The sequence below is a fragment of the Pangasianodon hypophthalmus genome, chromosome 19 (assembly GCF_027358585.1).
Source record: "Pangasianodon hypophthalmus isolate fPanHyp1 chromosome 19, fPanHyp1.pri, whole genome shotgun sequence".
In the NCBI taxonomy this organism is placed as follows: Eukaryota; Metazoa; Chordata; class Actinopteri; order Siluriformes; family Pangasiidae; genus Pangasianodon; species Pangasianodon hypophthalmus.
The window spans coordinates 10,974,459-10,993,197 of record NC_069728.1 but is presented as its reverse complement, the minus strand read 5'-3'; the positions used below and the strand labels follow the sequence as shown (position 1 = coordinate 10,993,197).

Below are 18,739 nucleotides of genomic sequence, written 5' to 3'. Positions count from 1 at the left end.
TAAATTAAACTTATCTTCTAGATGTATATATGTGATGTGTTGGTAAAATTTGTAGTCTGCTGACTATTTTAAACTGATTACAATCTGGATAGATGATCATTCTCATAATGGGGTAATTTTTTCCCCTGTGTTTTATGCTTTATTGTGTGAAAATAGAGGCAAGCAGGAAATGGAGGAAAGCTTAAAGTAAACCAGAACCTTAGTGTTGAGTTTTGGGTACAAAAGTGTACTGACCATAGATACCTCATCACCTCTACTGTAGAACAGGTTTACTTTCTTATGGGGGGAAAAAAGTAACTTCCAGAAAAGTCCAGACATGTACCATTCTTATAATTTGGTATGGTGTCAGAAATTAGTTTTGGCATTCAGAACAGTATGTGGTTCTCACAGGAGCAGCCGGTTGGCTCTGCATTGCAGTGTGTAAACCAAAGATACCCACTGATTCATAGTCTGGTCTTCATCCAGCAGGTCAATCATGGTCAGCTAAACCCAACATATTAAGGTGGAGGTATGATCTAGTGCTCGATTTTTTCACAATAATTGAAAACAATCATGTAATATGGAGCCCAGTTTAAAAACTCCACCATGAAAATGTATTTGCACCAATAAGCTTTCATTATCTCTTTTTGATGGTTTCCAAAACTGATTTAACTGCTTTAAATTCTTCATGGCATGTGTCAACAGTCCAGGCTGGTGGAGGTGGTGTAATGGTGTGGGAAATGTTTTCTTGGCACACTTTGGGCTCCTTAATACCAACCAAGCATCATTTGAATCCCACAGCCTACATTATTGTTGCTGACCATGTGCATCCCTTTATGGCCACAATTTACCCATCTTATAATGGCTACTTCCAGTATGATAATGCGCATATCACAAAGTACAGGTCATCTCAAGCTGGTTCCATGAACATAATGAGTTCAATGAATCCAACAGAGCACCTCTGGGATGTGGTAGTACAGGAGATTCACAGCATGAATTTCTGCAGCAATTATGTGATACAACCATGTCATTATGGACCTGAATCCCAAGGGAGTGTTTCCAACACCTTGCAGAATCCATGCCACAAAGAATTGAACTGCTTCTGAGAGCAAAGGGTGTGTCCTAATAAACTGACCAGTGAGTGTACATATTTCCTATTTGGCTTGAATAAAAACCTGCAGCCACACCAGCCTTTTCCAGATAAGATTGTATGGCCCAGCTCTCAGAGACATCTGACCTAACAAACCCTAGCTCTGCCTGTAGTTACTACAATTGGCCATTAGGGGGAGACAGCCACCTAATTTAAGAGCTGTAAAAATTCTTTTGTCCTGTTGCTTTTCAATCTGAAGCCATTATCCATCATAAAATATCTAAGAGTAAAATATTACTAAAGTTCAGACATGAAGCAGAATGTCTTTCATACAAAATTATGCTTTCATGTATTTTCTAGATTTCAATTCTGCTTGCTTTAAAAGGACATGATTTTTTTTTCTTTGTTCCCTGAGATCTTTGTCTTTTTATTTTAGGCTGAGGAGGGTGAGGGGTCTCCTGTCTGTCTGTCTGCACACATCCACCCACATGGAGGAGGGGGAGCAGGCTGAGAGAACACTCAGTACCTCACGGTACGCAGTCACTCAGTATTTCTGTGTATAACACACCCAGTGTTTCGCTTGGCAAAGAGTTAAAGCAATATTCCAGTATTTATTTTCAAGTATCATAATGGAAGCTTCAGGGCAGTTATTGAATTCCATCAATAATTTTTTTTTACATGCACAACTATGTAACAATAACAATAAAGTTCTTAAAGCAGACATGAGAAGATGTCTTATGAAAGATGGGGTTTATGTCATTTTATCCATCTTATCTAACACTGGAGCAACACAGTAAATAAAATGCAGTTACCTACCATTTCCTACAGGTTTTGAGGTATCCATGTATGATAATGCACATATCACAAAGTACAGGTCATCAGACCCACACAATGACATCAGTAAGCTAACTGCAAAGTGTAGTTCCTCAGAAAAGGAAAAATTACACAGATTTAGAGTAATTTACAAAAATATATTTGACTGTAAATTCATGAACACATTCTCTTACATCTTTCTCATAATTTATCATAATCACATTGGCAACTGCCTTCAGACTTCCATTATAAATTACTTTCCATTATAAAGACTTTTGAACGGGTCTTGTGCTCTGTGCTCACTGTGTGTTACATGTACTAAAACAGAAAGGAGTGTTAGGATCTCTTCTTAACTCCAGTCCTGCCCTGCTCAGTTTCACTTTTTCCCTCCTCCAAAAAACCTGATCCCACTCATTAGCTAATGATCGAACCCTTTGTGCGGTATATCAAATGTGTTAGAGGAGGAAAAACCTGAACCTGTGCAGGGCAGTGTGTCCCTGGTACTGAAGCTGAGAACCCTGACCTAAAGGATAAATGAGACTGTAGCATTGGAAGATCCAAACAGTTTCATGTAGGCATCACGAGCTCAAAATCCATGCCTGTAGTGCAGTATCAGGTGTGTTTCTGTACTTGAGCTTAATTACCTACTCATCAAATATCTGTAGAAGTGGCACCATACTTGCTATGCTTTCCATTATGATGGCTGTGTACACTCTTCACACTGGTGTTGAACGCTGTTATCAGGACAGTTAGCAGTTCCCTTCTAATAGATATCGGCTCCAGATCCCTCCAGAAGCTTCTGATTGTCCAGAGCTGCTCGGCTTCTTACCAACACCTGGCTCTGAGCTCATATTATATCTGTACTCCAAAATCTTAACTGGCTTCCCATGAAAGAACATATTCAGTTCAGAGTTTTCCTTCTTGTTTATAGAGCCCTTAAGGGTCTTAAGGGTTGTTTCCATCTTTGTGACCTTCACATTCCCTACCAATCCCTCTGCACTCTTTGAACTTCCCCTTATGTCTTGCTTGCATCTATCCTTCATAGCATCTGCAGTCTTTTCTTTGGCATCACCTTGACTCTGGAACACTCTCATAGTTAGACAGTTCCACAAAGTCACTCCTTGGGAGATGAAATAGCCCCCTGCTCACTATTCCATCCCTGTATGCCTTCTGCATCTTCTAGGCCAGGAGTTCTCACGCGTTTTGCAGCCGGGGACCAATTTAACTGTAAAGTTAATTCTACTGGACTCCTCAGTACAGATTTATTCAACTATGTTAAATGTCAGGCTCATTATTTAAAAAAGTTACTTAAGTAACATTTTGTCTATTTATTGGAGCCATAGAGCTTTTTATTCCTGAAATTTCCACTGACAGAACACTTTAGGCCCAAGTGACATTATTTACAGGACTTCTTGTTTTTAAGTTATTGTGATTTGTATTAAATCCATTCTATTATGAGGACTCAGTAATAAATATAACAACTTTGATCATGTTGGATTGTGATTTCCACTTCTGTAACAAATGAAACGTGGACCCATGATACATGAGATACATGGTTTGGACACTAACCTATTGGAAGGCATTGTGGGATTTCAGAAAATGCACTGGATTTTCTACATCATGCTTTCAGACATGGTTATAAAATGGCAAAATTCCTTAACTAATGCAGTATATCGTAAATAGAGTATGGTTTCTGATAGATTATCTATCTATAAATCTCAACTTAAGTCCCATTTTTTTTCATCTCCTTCCTTTCTTTTCTTCTCTTCTTGTTATTTAATTTAATGTTCCTAATGTTGTCTTTTTGTCACTTAATTTAACTTTCCTAATGTGTTCTTAAGCATTTTTGGTTATTGAAAACTGCAACATAAATACAACAAAATCTAACTATTATTTACTGCTTAATTTTTCAATTCTGAAGTACAAAACATGGGTGTAATTTTAAATTCCTAATTTGGATAATGTCACTATAATGGTTTCTGTTTTAAAGAAACAATTGTGTAATATTTAGTAAAGAAATTTTCTATCTTGAGGCAAAAAAAGCATATCCATGGATTTTTTTTTACAAGCAGAACTGATTATTGTAATATTCTGCTCATTGGCTCTAGAAGAAGAAAACACACCCTTAACTACAACTTGTACAAAACACAGCAGCATGTCACTCCTGTTTCGAAAAAAGGCATGTTACTCCTGCTTTGAAGAACTGCAATGGTTACATATATCTCCCAGGACAGATTAAACAAATTCTTTTACTTGTGCTTAAGCTCTAAATTGTCTAGCATTGCCTCACAATAGGTGTATTGGAATTGTGTAAGAATATCTTGTAGAAATACCCTCTTTTAAAAAAGAACTCTTTATTATTAGGCTTTTAAACCATTGAACTCAATAGACATTTGAAAACAAATATTTAAATTTTAGTATTCAGTTGAAGTACAGTTAAAATACATTTTATTGTTCGCTTTCCTTCCTAATGAAATTCCTTTTTTGTTAACTGTGATTAACTAAATACTTCATCATTCCTTATATTTCTATTTTCACTATCTATTTTATTTATCTGTCATTTTTTAAATTATTATTTATATTTTTAAAGCAGTCGATTTTAATTTTTAATACATAATACCATAATTTTTAATAAGGTTTATTATTAGTCGTCGTCTTCATCTTCTATTTGTTTGTTTGTTTGTTTATCTGTTTATCTATTTATAATAACAATAATTTGTTATTTCAGTAAGATATAATTATTGTTAATGTCATTCATTATCTGCGACTCTTGTGTGTTTCCTGCTGCAGTGGGACAGAAGAGCTTGTCCTGAAGAGCTGAACAGTGATCCGACTGTGCTGCGGCTAAAAGAGCTAAAAGGACGAGCCCACAAGAGGTGCATGAAGAGGGAGGGAGGGAAGGAGGGAGGGAGGGAGGGAGCGGGTGTGTGAGGACAGGCAGCCTCTGTGCTGCTGTGGGTGGTTCTTCTGGCGCTGTTCCCTGCACACACCAGCTGACTGCTCGTGCATGTAAACACCATCCACATGCTTCCTGCTTGAGCAGCCCTGCCCCCAACAACACAGCACACAAACACAAACTAACCCACTAACACATCTCCATTACCCCCTGGAGTGGGTTTAACTTCCGTGGCATGACTTTCATACACAGTGTTCCCTCTGACATGTGTCAGACTGTTCTGCTTCCCTGAAACTGTGCAGGCTGGTTGGTGGTTGGCTCGGTTGCACCCAGACAGTCAGAGCTATTTTAGAGCAGCAGCTTCATCCTGCTGCTTTAAAGGCGGATGGCAATGAATCAAAAATTCTTCAGTCTTTAGAGTGCAGGGAGAGCTTCCCCCACCGTGATCTCAGCATGCTGTTTAACCTTAATTGACTGGAGTTCTGTTCGTCACAGCAGGTGGTGTACACAACCTACACCCTTCTATATTGTAGTCAAAAAGAACAGAGTACTTACTGTTAAATGCCTATAGTTTAGTTTCAACAGCAGTTCCTACTTAAATTATCCCTATCTAGGTTTGCTATACAGTATGTGTAGGTAATAAAAATGAGAAGGTAATGAATGTACCATAAGACGTTCCTCTTTACATAAGTGCAACATGAATTGCAGTGCCAATATCAAACTTTAGCGATTCTTTAATCTGTGTACAAAGTGTGTACAAAGAAGTGTATATTTTTGGCTTGAGAATGTATAAATTGCATTTTTGTTTGAGCGGAAGCTGTGAAGCAGTGGACATTGTAGCTTCCTAAATACTCATATTTCCTGTTGTCTCAGGTTTCTTTTATCAGATAAGCATAGAATACCCCACCCATTTGTCGCCAGATTGCGAGCTCATTCGCAATGATGGCACAGGGAGCCAATGGAGCAAACTTGGCCGGGTGGGAAGGATAAAATACTCTCTCTTTCTCCCTGTCAATCACAGCGACACTAGCCAATTGTGGGATTCTTTGAGCTTATTTATGTGGAAGAGGGTGGATAGCACTTTCCTCCAAGTGTGTTATGCTGCCCAGCATGAGCAGCAGATTCAAAAAGTTGGCTGGAGGAAGCACATGTTAGCTTTCACCCCCCCTGGTTAGTAGCTATCATATGACAGGGGAGAGCTGGCTGGTGGGTGGGAACTGGCAGACCAAATTGGGGAGGAAACGGAAGGGAAAAAACACCCATATAATAGCCTAATACAGAGAAAAAGATGAATGATTATAGGTGATTATGAGGTATGATAACTGTTTAAGTAGGTTTATGATTAAAATCAACACACAGTTCCAGAATTATTGGCATCCTTGGTAGAGACGAGTAAATATATTATGGAAAAAAAAAAGTTCTTGTAATTAATTATCTTAATCTCACACTGAAAATATGAGAATAAATATATATTTTTAGAATGTCACAATTATTGGCACCCCTAGAAATTCCTCTGAACAAAATGTAACTGAAGCATGTTCCAATTTATATTTTACTTCTTGTTCACATGAGTGTTTAGGAAGTCTAAGTGGGTATCCATGGCTTCCTGTTTCACTGGGGTATAAATATGGTGTGACATAGAGGTCACGTTCCCTGAGTTAATCATAAACATGTGGAAGATGGTAGCATTGTGGGCTCTCCAAATCTACAATTAAACACCATCTCCATACCAAAACATTATTTGGAAGACGTACCAAGAGAGACTATTTCTTTCACCTAACCACTAACAAGTGCTGGGAGTTTGTGAGACACTAGCACACTTTGACCAAACCTGGAGTTTATGGTCAGATGACAACAAGACAGCTGTTTGGAAACATTCAAGTTGGGTTGGAGTAAAATGAAGAATGGTCATACAGAAAAGAACCTAATCCCCACTGTTAAGTGTGGTGGAGGACCTGTGATGATGTGGGACTGTGAAAACTAAAGGAATCTTTTAATGTTAGATGCTGCATATGAATAGGATAATTTTTAAAAGAATAAATTTCACCATGAAGACACACTTCAGAGAAGAGTTCAATTTACATAACTGTTTGCTAAAATATAATTGTCTGTTCATTTTTATCAAGATGACTCCATGTGCCCTAGTAAAAATGTTTTATATGCCATTTTCAATAACTAGAATTTATTCAAAAAGTTTAATTAATTAACTTAATATGAATTAATTGAATATTAGTTTATTAGTTTCATAGAGTGCTGTAAGTGTTATTAACCATCATAGTATGTTTTCTTTTTCTTCGCTCTTTTTCTCTTCTTCTGCAGGAAGTGGGGGTTGGTTGGTGAAACCAGAACTGCTCTTGCCACAAAATTCCACAGGACTCCTCGCCTATTCACCTTTGTGTAAACTATGGTTGGCAGTTTTTTAAAACATGTTTTATGTGCTTTTCACATGAATTAACAAATTTGATTCCAGTGTCCATTCGAATTCAATGATTATTAATTGTAATGGTATTGAATTAACAGCAATACATGTTTGTGGTATTTATAGTCATAGAAAGTTATATTTAACTCATGTATTTTATTTATGCCTTGATAACTGTCTGCATTTTTCTGCTGATAAATGTGCCAAGCAGATTGTGTTTTGCATGTCAGTGTCAGTCAGTGCATGTCTCCGTTTTTGGGCTGTGGTTCACATTCAGCTGTGTGCGAGTTAGCAGAGCTCTGTAAAGTTTCCTCTCTCCTGGCTTTGTGGGCTGTTGGGTGTGGAGCAGACTGCTAGCTCTGAGCTGCACTCATTGGCCTCTGCTCATGCCTCAGAAACTCTTCGCGACTCAGCTTTGTTAATAATGCTGAATAGGCATGATCTCACTTCAGCTGGTTCAACTTTTGCAGATAGCCTGTTAAACTGTACATGTTTGCCATAAAATAAGCACCAGTTTTAAAAATACCCTGCATTATCTTTATGCTGTTTCCTGTGGCAGGGAAGTTTAGGCTACATATCCTGAAAAGCATGTGACATCACTGCTTTTCAAAGAAAGCCCACCCACTGTTTCTGCTTGACCTACATTAAAAAAAAAAAACACCTATCTCAACACATGGCTTAGAGTTACCATTTTTCTTCCTCAGACACCCTACCCATGCTGCCACTGCATTTTTTCTGTCCACAACCAAAAAGAGATGACATGTTTGTTATCAAGCCCTGCACATAGGCAATGTGTTGGCACACATCCAACTTGCACTCTCTGCCCTCTCTCCCTCTCTCGCTCTCGCTCTCTCTCTCGGACACGCTCTCTCACACACACAAACACATACTTCCTCCCCCAACCCTGAGCCTCGCCCCTGCAGCTCCACCAACACCCACCCAAGAATTCCCAGCCTTTAAATACTCCCTATACAACATTGGGGGGATTTTCTGTCTGACTGCGTTACCTAACAGTAATTCCTATCAGTAATCTCTAGAGCGACTTGATACATTCTAATACTGACTCATTCTGGATATGTATGCTCTACTGAACCTGCATCACTTTTCTTACACATAACAATTTTTTATGTACAGTATTTTATTTACAGAGCCTCTGTCTGTGATGCTGCACCATGGTCCTGTAAGAATGCTATTTAATACCACTGCATGTGTGTATATGGATTCAATGACAATAGAAATCTACTTGACTTTTGACCACTGACTTAAGGATTTTTTCCACTATGTTGTTTGAATACAAGTATTGGCCCGAATTCCAGTGGAATGGTGTGTTTACACTATTGATAAGACAAAACATGAAAGAAGCATTTGGATGAACTTTGTTCTCTTGTCTGATTGGCCATTAGATTAACACACATGAAATCAAATTAGTGCTTTGGCTCCAAACCAAGTCTTTTGTATTATTTAACGTCTCTGTATATATTAGGTTGCCATGAGTTACATTACTTCCTGCTTTTGCCTTACTTGAGCAGGTACGAAAAGGCATATAACTGGAACCATTGGTTGTGTTCTGGTGGTCAGTGGAACAAAGCACAGTTCCAGGTTTCTGTTGCCAAAACTTCTAGTACTTTATGCAATATAAAAGAGCCTTAAGTTCCTAGATACACTCACTAAGGGATAACAACATGATATATTATCTATTTATGATAACAATTGGACTTTGCCATCATGACCAATGAAATCAGCCTGTGGACTGGAGCTTTCATATATACACAGAGCTCAGGAGCTACTGTCCAGTGAAAGCAAAGCAAATGTGAGGCACATGACGATACAGATGTAGTTGTGGTGCAGTAATCTGAAACCTAACCATGCAAACCTACATCAGGTATATTGATACCCATAAAAAGATAATTAATTTAGGAAAGATTTCCAAGCACTAGCTCTGGAGTACATTTCTACGTCAGACATTTTTGAACAGCATTAAAACAAGAAGTCAGAACATTTTGGCGTTAAATCTCTTTATAGTACTGCCCAAGTCTCTGCTTGTTTATGTCCTTTAAGCTCCAGTAATAACAAGGGTGAAGTTTGAGGTGGCCTGCCATTTCCAAGGCAGCATCCGGCCAATTGGCATTGGGCATGACGATCTGCTGTCGTAATGGATGGAGTTTCTAGTGCGGTATTAAATTATCTTTTAGGGATCTTGTTTCCATCACTAAGCTCCAAATAAACATGGCATGTCCATATGTCATGAAAACATGACTGCACGTGGTAAAAATGTAGGTCATTCAGGCTTGGGTCTTATTCAAAACAAATACCGCCTTGTTTATTTAGCATTGCATGGTCTGCATCTTCTTTATGTGATCCTGAAAAATGGGATTTAAACTTAAATTTGCTTTAATGCTCATGCAGAAATTGTTACAGACATGTACCAGTCTAATAGATTTGTTCTACTAAGATTTTGAAATTTAGCTTTTAAATCTATTCATAGACTAGAATTGAATCAGCCCATTTACTTATCCGATTACACCCATGATACAATGCCTGATTAATCGAAAATGATCCTTACAATCCAACGGAAAACAAGGACTGGGATAGGCAAGATTATCTGAGGGAAAAAGGCAAAAGAAAGAATAACCAAGGCAGGTAAACTGTTATATCTGTTTTTTCTCTGAGTACAGAGAGCAGCTGTCAGCTGAGCGGGAATTCATCTGAGCTCTCCATTTTCCTTGACTGGAGTTTTTCTAAAGCCATTTTTGGCCAAAGGTTTTAAGGACATGTATACTCGTGTGTATATGACATTTTTAATGGCGTTCAGTCCCTATGTTCCACTATAGACGTCAACAGTGTAGGGCTACACACTTTTTCTATGATTGTTTGATGGCATTGTGAGACTGTTAGACTCTGACATTTCATCTCAGTATTTACATATGTACATATCAACAAATAGACAATTATTGTACATGTAAACAAATAGACAATTATTTCCTATTCTGTAGTTAGAAGGTTAAAACTGTTCATTTGAGAGCTGATACAGAACTCTCATACATTATCTAAACATCTAAGTATTCGCTTTAAAGGAATGATTGCTAAACAGAGCTTCCCCTTCTTTGACAAAGATGTTTTGCCTGAATATGTTGTTGTTCTTCTTTGGGCTGTTCCCGTTAGGGGTCGCCACAGCAGATCATTGGTCCGCATATTTGATTTGGCACAGTTTTTATGCCGGATGCCCTTCCTGACACAACCCTCCCCAGTTTTATCAGCGCTTGGGACTGGCACTGGGAGTGCACTGTCATGTGCAACCCCAGTGGCTTGGGTAGGTTCCCAATCGAACCCGGGCCACGGAGGTGAGAGCCGTGGCCTAACTATTAGTCCTCCAAGGACCTTCTTTTACCTGAATATGTATTACATATTAAAAATAAACAGTACCTTTGGATAATTATGGCATATCATTTGACAAACATCATGATCCACTTCACTATTAAATCCCATAATACCACCATAGTGCCATCTACAAGTCAAATCAGCTTTATATTTTTATATTAAAGGTTTATATTAATACTCTTCATGTAATAGATATTTACAGTATGTAAGGAGTCTCCAGTGACAGCACTTTGAGGTAAAGCAGTTCCTATAAGTTTTCCACTACAGCTAAAGTCTTCTTTGCACTTTGCAGTTGGCCTTCGTGTTGGGCCGCACCACACCACCCTGTCGTTGACTGTTTTCCTATAACAGCACAACCCACCATGTTTTATTTTTTACTCATTTGTCCTTGTTCCTATGCCAACATTTTTGTCATCTTCTGCAAAGAAAGGCTTATTCTCACTTCTCTCTGTCTGATGTCACTGGTAGTGACTCACTTATGCATAAAAGGTCACTGTGTACAGAAGTCATTTCTGGTTGGGATACATATTTAAAACATGCTTATTGACCATTTCCTTTTGTAGAATGTCGTGTTTATTTGGTTTAACATAAATTTTATATTACCAGCTCAAAAAAATCTTTGTTTAGCCTGGCCTTTTCAGAGCTCTGGGGTCCTTTGTTGTATTTAATATACAGTATTTGTCATCATGTGTAGTCATTTTCACTGGTTACTTAGATCATGATTTATTTATGCTTAAGTATACTTGCTTAAATCTTTTAAGCAGTTGTGGATTTTGAACTCCAAATGAAAAAGTGCTACACAATTAAAGATATTTACATTTACATTATTATTATTATTATGCCAAATCAGGCTTTCCTTTGCGCTCTCTCTCTCTCTCTCTCTCTCTCTCTGGAGGGAGGGACTTCAGCAGCTCTTTGTTTGCAGACCCTGCTTTCTCCCATCTCAGACACAATCACAGGCCCCCTCAGGATCTACAAATCATTAAATTATTTGCTTTTCCTTGACAACATGAATATCTACACATACAAGTGGCAAGCTTTGTGTTTATGACGATCCTAAAGCAGTTTAACGCGCTGTAAGGCTTCAAATTTGACTTTATGAAATGAGACACACACAAAGGACTGTTTTAAGCGCTACCAGAGCTACAACAAAGAGGTCCCGCCCACTACTGCAAGCCACGCCCACTCAAGGGTCTTTTAAGGAGAAGCTGTGTTCAGCAGCTGAGACCAAGGAGGGGTTTGAGTTCAACGAAACCGAGCTGTACAAAGAAGGGTTTCGGTTTTTGTCCACGGAGTGAAAATCAGATGTCAGAAATGTGCAGTCTAAACTAAATCTAATACATTAAAACATATATTTTTGAAAAAAAAAAACTATATTGAGACACAATCAAACTAATAGGCTATAAGTCGTAATTATTAATCAGTAATGATCACTGTTTTGGTAGTAATCATTGCTTTGTCGTAGAAGTAGTGTTTGTGAATCGACATTATGAAATATGGGTTAAATCATTACTTCACTTGGTTGTCATACAGCGTTTATTAAATGTGCGATGGTTTAAATGTTAGCACATGCTGATTTGTTTCCCTGCCTGTTGTTTTGGCGTCAGAGTGAGCCAGACGCGTGCGGAGTAGCTCAGTGTACCGCGCGCGCTCGCCGCTCCGACCTTTCCCCCAGTTCATGAGCGCCGGGTTCACCGGGTTTACTCTGACACCGCTGACTCCTGCGTTACGCCCCCCAACAGCCACGCACCCTCTCTCCACCAATCAGCTCTCGATCACGTCCTGATCACGCGCTGTCTTCGCGTCTATTGGTCCAATTCTGCTACACCTTTGTTTTTGATTGGTAACATGTTACCACCCGCCAGACCGTTCTGAATTTTGTTTCTGCTTTTTTTTTCTTCCTCCGTTCCTGATTCACTCAGCTGAGGTTGGACCTTGCAGTAAAAAGTGGTTACACTTATGAGCCCGGGCTCTGCTCAACGCCTGTGTCGCGCTTTCTGTTGTCTCGCACTGCTGTTTACAGTCTGTGTTGTTCCGCATGCCGACCTTTGCTTCAGACCAGGTAAGTTGGTTTCTTTTCTTTTTCTTTTTTTTAATTGAAAAGGGTTAACTGCGTCTTTGCCACTTTCCCTGATTTGCGCAATGACCCAGTAGTAGTGATGAGTTGAAGCATCTTTATGCAGCAAAGTTGCATGTTTTGTAATAATCCTGTGCACGTTTGAAGTTTTATTATTATTATTATTATTATTATTATTATTATTGTTTACTGTAGTCTTGGAGTGATGGACTATTAAACCAGGTATACTCATGTTTATATATTTATTCACAATTGCTCATAATTGGCATTGAACTTGAGATGATATATGGCATGCATGTCATAGGACTTATCCATGTTTTTATGATTTTTTATGCATTATATTAAAAACAGGGCAGACTCAGTAAAATAAGAGCATTTGCCGCAATCAGTGTTGTGCATCATGCCCTTTAGTGATGAGACGCAGTGCTCTTTGAGCTTCTCTGAGCCCAGTTCGCATGCTTGTTTGAATCCAGTGGGGAGGTGGCTGTTTAATTAAAGCACATTATTATTACCAATTTGTGTCCAGAAACTGTAGCCTGTGGAGGCGGGTGCTGTACTTTCATAACATCACGCCCCGTTGCTCTGTGTGCTTTTTAAAATGGCATTAGGTGTCCCTTCTTTTGTGGAGGCTTTGTTTGAGAAAAAGAAAAAAAGGAGGACTAGTCTGAATTGTACTTCCTCATGTGGGTGTCCACCCTCACTAACCAGAGTTTTGGTTAGACGCACGTCACTCTTAAGGCTATTTTTGGGCGATGGGAGGTTCCCAGCAGACCTAGAGCTGGAGGGGCTAAAACACTGGGGCCCCTCTCTCTCTCTCTCTCTCTCTCTCTCTCTCTGTCTGTGTCTCTGTCTGTCTCTCTGAATGGCAGCATCTACGTGCAGCTCAGTATTCAGCAGATGCTTGATAAGCAGCTGCACAGATTACTTTCAACAGTGTCAGTAGGACTGACCAAAGCAATGAGTAAAATGGGTACAAGTTGACTGGTAGAAAGTATGGGATACAGAAATAGAGACTGATGACGTTGTTAAGTCTGCAGTGGTACAGCCGACACTGGAGCTCTTATTCCTCAGCCGTTGAACAAGTGAAACGCAACAATACAATCACCTTTAAGCTTTTGTCTCTTCCTAATAATCACATGTAATAATATTGCTGGTGTATAAGAAGCCTACTCCATGCAGTAACAACACCTATTTGTGTAGCCCTGCTGTTCTGATCATAAGCATGCTTTGCTCAAATGATTTTTCCCCAGAGCACCTACGTGGGAATCTGTGAGCTGATGATGGAGAGGAACGGGTACAATGATGGGAAGTCCTGCTCCACTCTGGAGTATCATGACCTTGAGGCAGCTGAGGCTCTGGTGTGCATGAGCTCCTGGGTTCAGAGGTCACACAAAGCCCGCCCACTTACGCCAACCTCAGACTCTTGTGACTCGCTTAGTCTACACCCCGAAACCCTGGAGTCCCCCAAAGACCTAGTGTCTCTCTCTTCACTAGTGAGTTTAAATCAGCTAAAAAAATATTTAGACTTATTTAGATTGTTGTTTTATGTTATATTCACACCTTGAATTACTGATAAGTACAAAAATGATGATGATGATTATTATTCTTTGTAAATACATAAGAGAATTAGACCTTGCAAAAAAGAAAAATTAATGTTATGACGATCATAAAAGCAACTGTCATGGGATTGAGTATTACAATATACACACCCCACTCCAACACCATAAATAAATTGATGACAAATTAAATGTGTGCTTAGTTTTTGTGTACTTCCATAAAAAAATCATTTTGTGGCATCATTTATACCAGTACAGCATGAAGTAACATTGTAACATTATTTAAAATTTCCTTATCATGCTATTCCAGCGTACTGTCAATGAGAATATTAGAAAACCGAAAGTGGAGCTCTTACACAACTGGTCATTTTAGAAGGAGAAATAAAAGTGTTGCTAACATAAAATTGACCAAGTTTACATGCTAACCTTCTCTTCTACCTTACTAGTGCATGACACCGCCACACAGCCCCAGCTTTGCTGAGACCTCAACCACGTCTGCTATCATCAGCACCATGCCTCCTCTGGCCAGCTCGGGCCTTAAATCAAGTGTCTCACTGCCTAGGATGTGCCCTGTCTTAACCAACAAAGCAGAAACCCCCTGCGGCCTGCAGGCTGGCATCAACACATTCCTACCAAACTCCATTCCACCTCAGCCCATTCCACCTGAGCCTAGCGCACAATGCAGGGCCACCAGTGTGATACGACACACTGCAGACACGTCTCTGGATCATCACATTAGCACAGGACAGGAGTGTCCTGGTTCATCAGAGAGCTTTGCCCAACAGACTGAGATCATCTCTGATTCTAAAGCCCAGATCAACATCCTGGCTGAAACACAGACATACATTAGTGCTACAAATTCTACTGCCGAAGTGGAGAGCACTGCCCCCTCAGCCAACTCTACAAGCCCCTCCACTCCAGCAACACAAGCCTCTTCATCCATGCCTCAGTCTCACATGAGCAGTCCAGTTCTGTGCCAGGTATTTCCCATGAACGGGCAGACTGGAATCATCTCTGCCTTTGTTCAGACACACGTTCAAATGCAGAGTACTGGGGCGAAGCCCATCCTTTCCCAGTCCACCTCTTTCTCACAGCCTCTTCTAATGGGTCCTTCAGTGGCTCAGGGTACGGTGATGCTTGTCGTCCCTCAGTCCTCAGTGTCTCCAGCTCCACCGTGCCAACAAAACGTTGTGACCGTTGGCAACACTAAGCTCCTCCCCCTGGCCCCTGCACCAGTCTACATACCCTCAAACCAGAGCGGGGCCACCACACACACCGACTTCTCTCGCAGGCGCAACTATGTCTGCAGTTTCCCCGGATGTAAGAAGACATACTTCAAGAGTTCTCACCTCAAAGCTCATCTGAGAACCCACACAGGTTGTTATAAATTCAATAGAGTTTCCTTTCTCCGCTTGTGCTATGGCTCATTGATGCCTAGAAATGGCAGAGAATGTGCAGTAAACAGTATAATTAAATACTTATTCAAATATTACTTTTTTAAAAATACAGTTGACTATTCTCACCTTTTAAAATGATCATACTTGCAGTTTATTGTGAAGGGTGGGAAATTTGGAATCTTTTTTCTCTCTCCCTGAGCCACTGAAGGACCCATTACACACACACACACACACACACACACTGATTTAATTGTTCTGGCTAAGACAAAGAAAAAAAATAAATAAGATTTTGAAAATGCAATAGAATTCACAGGTGTGCTCAACGATTCTATTAATCAATAGGATTTTTCAGCTAATAAGTCAGCTAATTTATAAATATTACATTTTTAGTTTCTTTTACAGGAAAGCTTTTGTTCTGATCATGACCTCTTGTTTTGTTCTGATCTGTTCCTCAGGTGAAAAACCATTCAGTTGTCATTGGGACGGCTGTGACAAAAAATTTGCACGTTCCGATGAACTTTCCCGACACCGCCGCACTCACACGGGTGAGAAGAAATTTGTGTGTCCTGTATGTGACCGACGTTTCATGCGAAGTGACCACTTGACCAAACACACTCGTCGTCACATGACCACCAAGCGTTCTGCAACATGGGCTACCGATGTGCGCGAGCTGAACAAAACAGCCTCTACTCAGCATCCGTCGTCACAGTCTTCTGTCTCCCTTAGTGTCCTTGTACCTGCCTCAAACTAGACCTAAACAAGGGCCACTCTTTCACCTCAGGACAATCTCCCTCCCACTGACCATTGTACAGGGGAAACATGAAAACCAAGGCTGCTACATATCCATGTACAAAACAGACCATTGCACTGGATTTCTTTTCCTACCATTTGTTGTTGTTTATAAGGACTTTTTTTTTCTTTTTTTAATATAAGTTATGTCTCCCAAAATGTATGCACTTCATTTGCCAAAGTCTTTGTTGGTTCATGTTACATTATTCTATGCCATTGTATATTTGTACATAAATGTAACTATATATATGAATGTAATGTGTATTCAAACGTGCATTTATTGGCAGTATATGAATAAATGTTAAGTTTCTGTAAAATGAACAGTATTCTTACCTGTGATACTACCTATTATCTCACTTTGAATATTATTTAATGACCATTTGCAGATTCAAATAAACCTTCATGTTTATGTAGTACTCTCAGTGTTTGTTGCCATAAAATATATTTTATATTGTATTGTATTTAAAGCTGTGAACCCCAGTCAAGATCGAACAAAGGCCTCAAAACAGACGTTGTGCAATTTCCACGCAGTGTAAATGTGCAAATAAATGATACAATAAACTAGTATAAATTGCACTGTAAAACATCCATGGTGAAATGTATTTTAAAAAAACACCGAAACTGAGAGAACATGAAAATAATAATTTCAGTTATGCAAGTGCGCTCTGAACGCAGTTACACAACAGCGCGAGCGCCGTCTCCCTTTAACACCCAGTAACAAACTCTATCCAATCACAGTGCGCCGTTCACAGTGCGCTCTTAGTGGGCGCGACCAATCACAGACAGCTGTGAGCCCTAATGAACTTACTGATTGGTTGATGTTATGCCCGCCCATTTGCCTTACTGACCGATATTCTCAAAACGAGAAATAAAATTGCTAACTGAATCGAAACAATGCATGGATAGGGGAAATGTTTAGTGTACATGGTTTGTTATTTGTATTCACCAAACGCAGATAAAGAAATTTAATTAGAGTAAAATACAGAATAAAGGAAGCAAATTGCCGGGGCAAATTAGGGCCTAGGGCGGGGACACACGTTATGGTTTTTATAATCGCTAAAAACGAAGTGCAGCGATGAAAAACAAACAAATAAATGAACAAATAAATAAATACAAAATTAAATACACAATTTAAAAAATAAACAAACAAACAGACATAAATAAATTAAACATATATAAAAAAAAAATGGTCGTACAAGTTTTATTTATTTTTATGTTTTTATTATATATATATATATATATATATATATATATATATATATATATATATATATATATATATATATATATATATATAATAAAAACATAAAAATAAATAAAACTTGTACGACCATTTTTTTTTTTTTTTAGATAGGTTAATAATTTTAATTTCCGGATAAGAAGGAAACTCTGAGTCTGTTTGGACGTCATTTATTGACTGTACTGTGTGTTGCACATATAATTAGTGTGCTTCATTCCACATTTTGACATCCCAGAAATAGTTCATAGTATTTAAAAGTATATTACGTGTCAAACAGTGAAAAAGTGTGCTGCACTGTGCATTCAACACAAGAATGAAGGATAATCAGAAAAACTATAAGGTCTGTGTTTGACGAAGGTAATAAGATAATATTATAAGCTTCCCTGTTTTCTTACTAGAATAAGAAGAACTCGGATAAAATGTTCCATATTTGACTTAAGCCTAAAGTTTGGCCTGTTCAGAAATTGCGTCCAAGTTCCAGTGACCTGCATCCTGTAAAAAAAAAAAAAAAAAAAAAAAAGAGTGTGTAGTCTGTGGCTGGTTATGCTATTTAAATATATACACTATTGATTGCGGTAATTTGATTAATGAACAGATCAGAGTAGGGGTTTAGGATAGATATCATGTGGTTGAGTGTGAAAACTATAAAATCATGAGGCGCTCTTATGGTAATGCTGTAGGTCTATATGTGAAGTTTTAGAGAGGCGCGACCCCTGCTGTTTCCCCACCTCACTACCCACTATCCGCGCGCGCACACAACTTCTACCATCTCTCATCAGATCATTCAAACTAAGGCCCGTGCACGCGACATATTCATGGCCATGCATGGATGAACAATTTACAAAAAAAAAAAAACACAAAACAACCTGCTAATATTATTGAGACTTGTGCTTGGTTGGTAGTGTCAGCAGTTGATATGCTTTGGGAAGTGATGGACCAGCTTGTTTCTGCAGCTACACTGTGATCTTTCACTGTGGATTCCAGGCCTGCGTGATAAAACCAGCAGCTCGGTCATTCAGAACAGCCCAGATCCAACCTGAAGACTAATGTAGCCTGCCTAATGGACAAGCAGTGTTAAAACTCTCAACCCACAGCCTACAGACAA

The 18,739-nt window shown here is 39.1% G+C and overlaps 1 protein-coding gene across 1 annotated transcript; it reads left to right on the top strand.

Moving 5' to 3' along the window:
* Positions 1-12,449: 12,449 nt before the first annotated feature.
* klf11a (Kruppel-like factor 11a) lies at positions 12,450-16,810 on the top strand. The gene is made up of 4 exons (XM_026923797.3): positions 12,450-12,637; positions 13,903-14,145; positions 14,655-15,585; positions 16,061-16,810. The coding sequence occupies exons 1-4, from the start codon at positions 12,614-12,616 to the stop codon at positions 16,354-16,356; spliced, it is 1,494 nt and encodes a 497-aa protein (XP_026779598.3). The 5' UTR covers positions 12,450-12,613; the 3' UTR covers positions 16,357-16,810.
* The last annotated feature ends 1,929 nt before the right edge of the window (positions 16,811-18,739 follow it).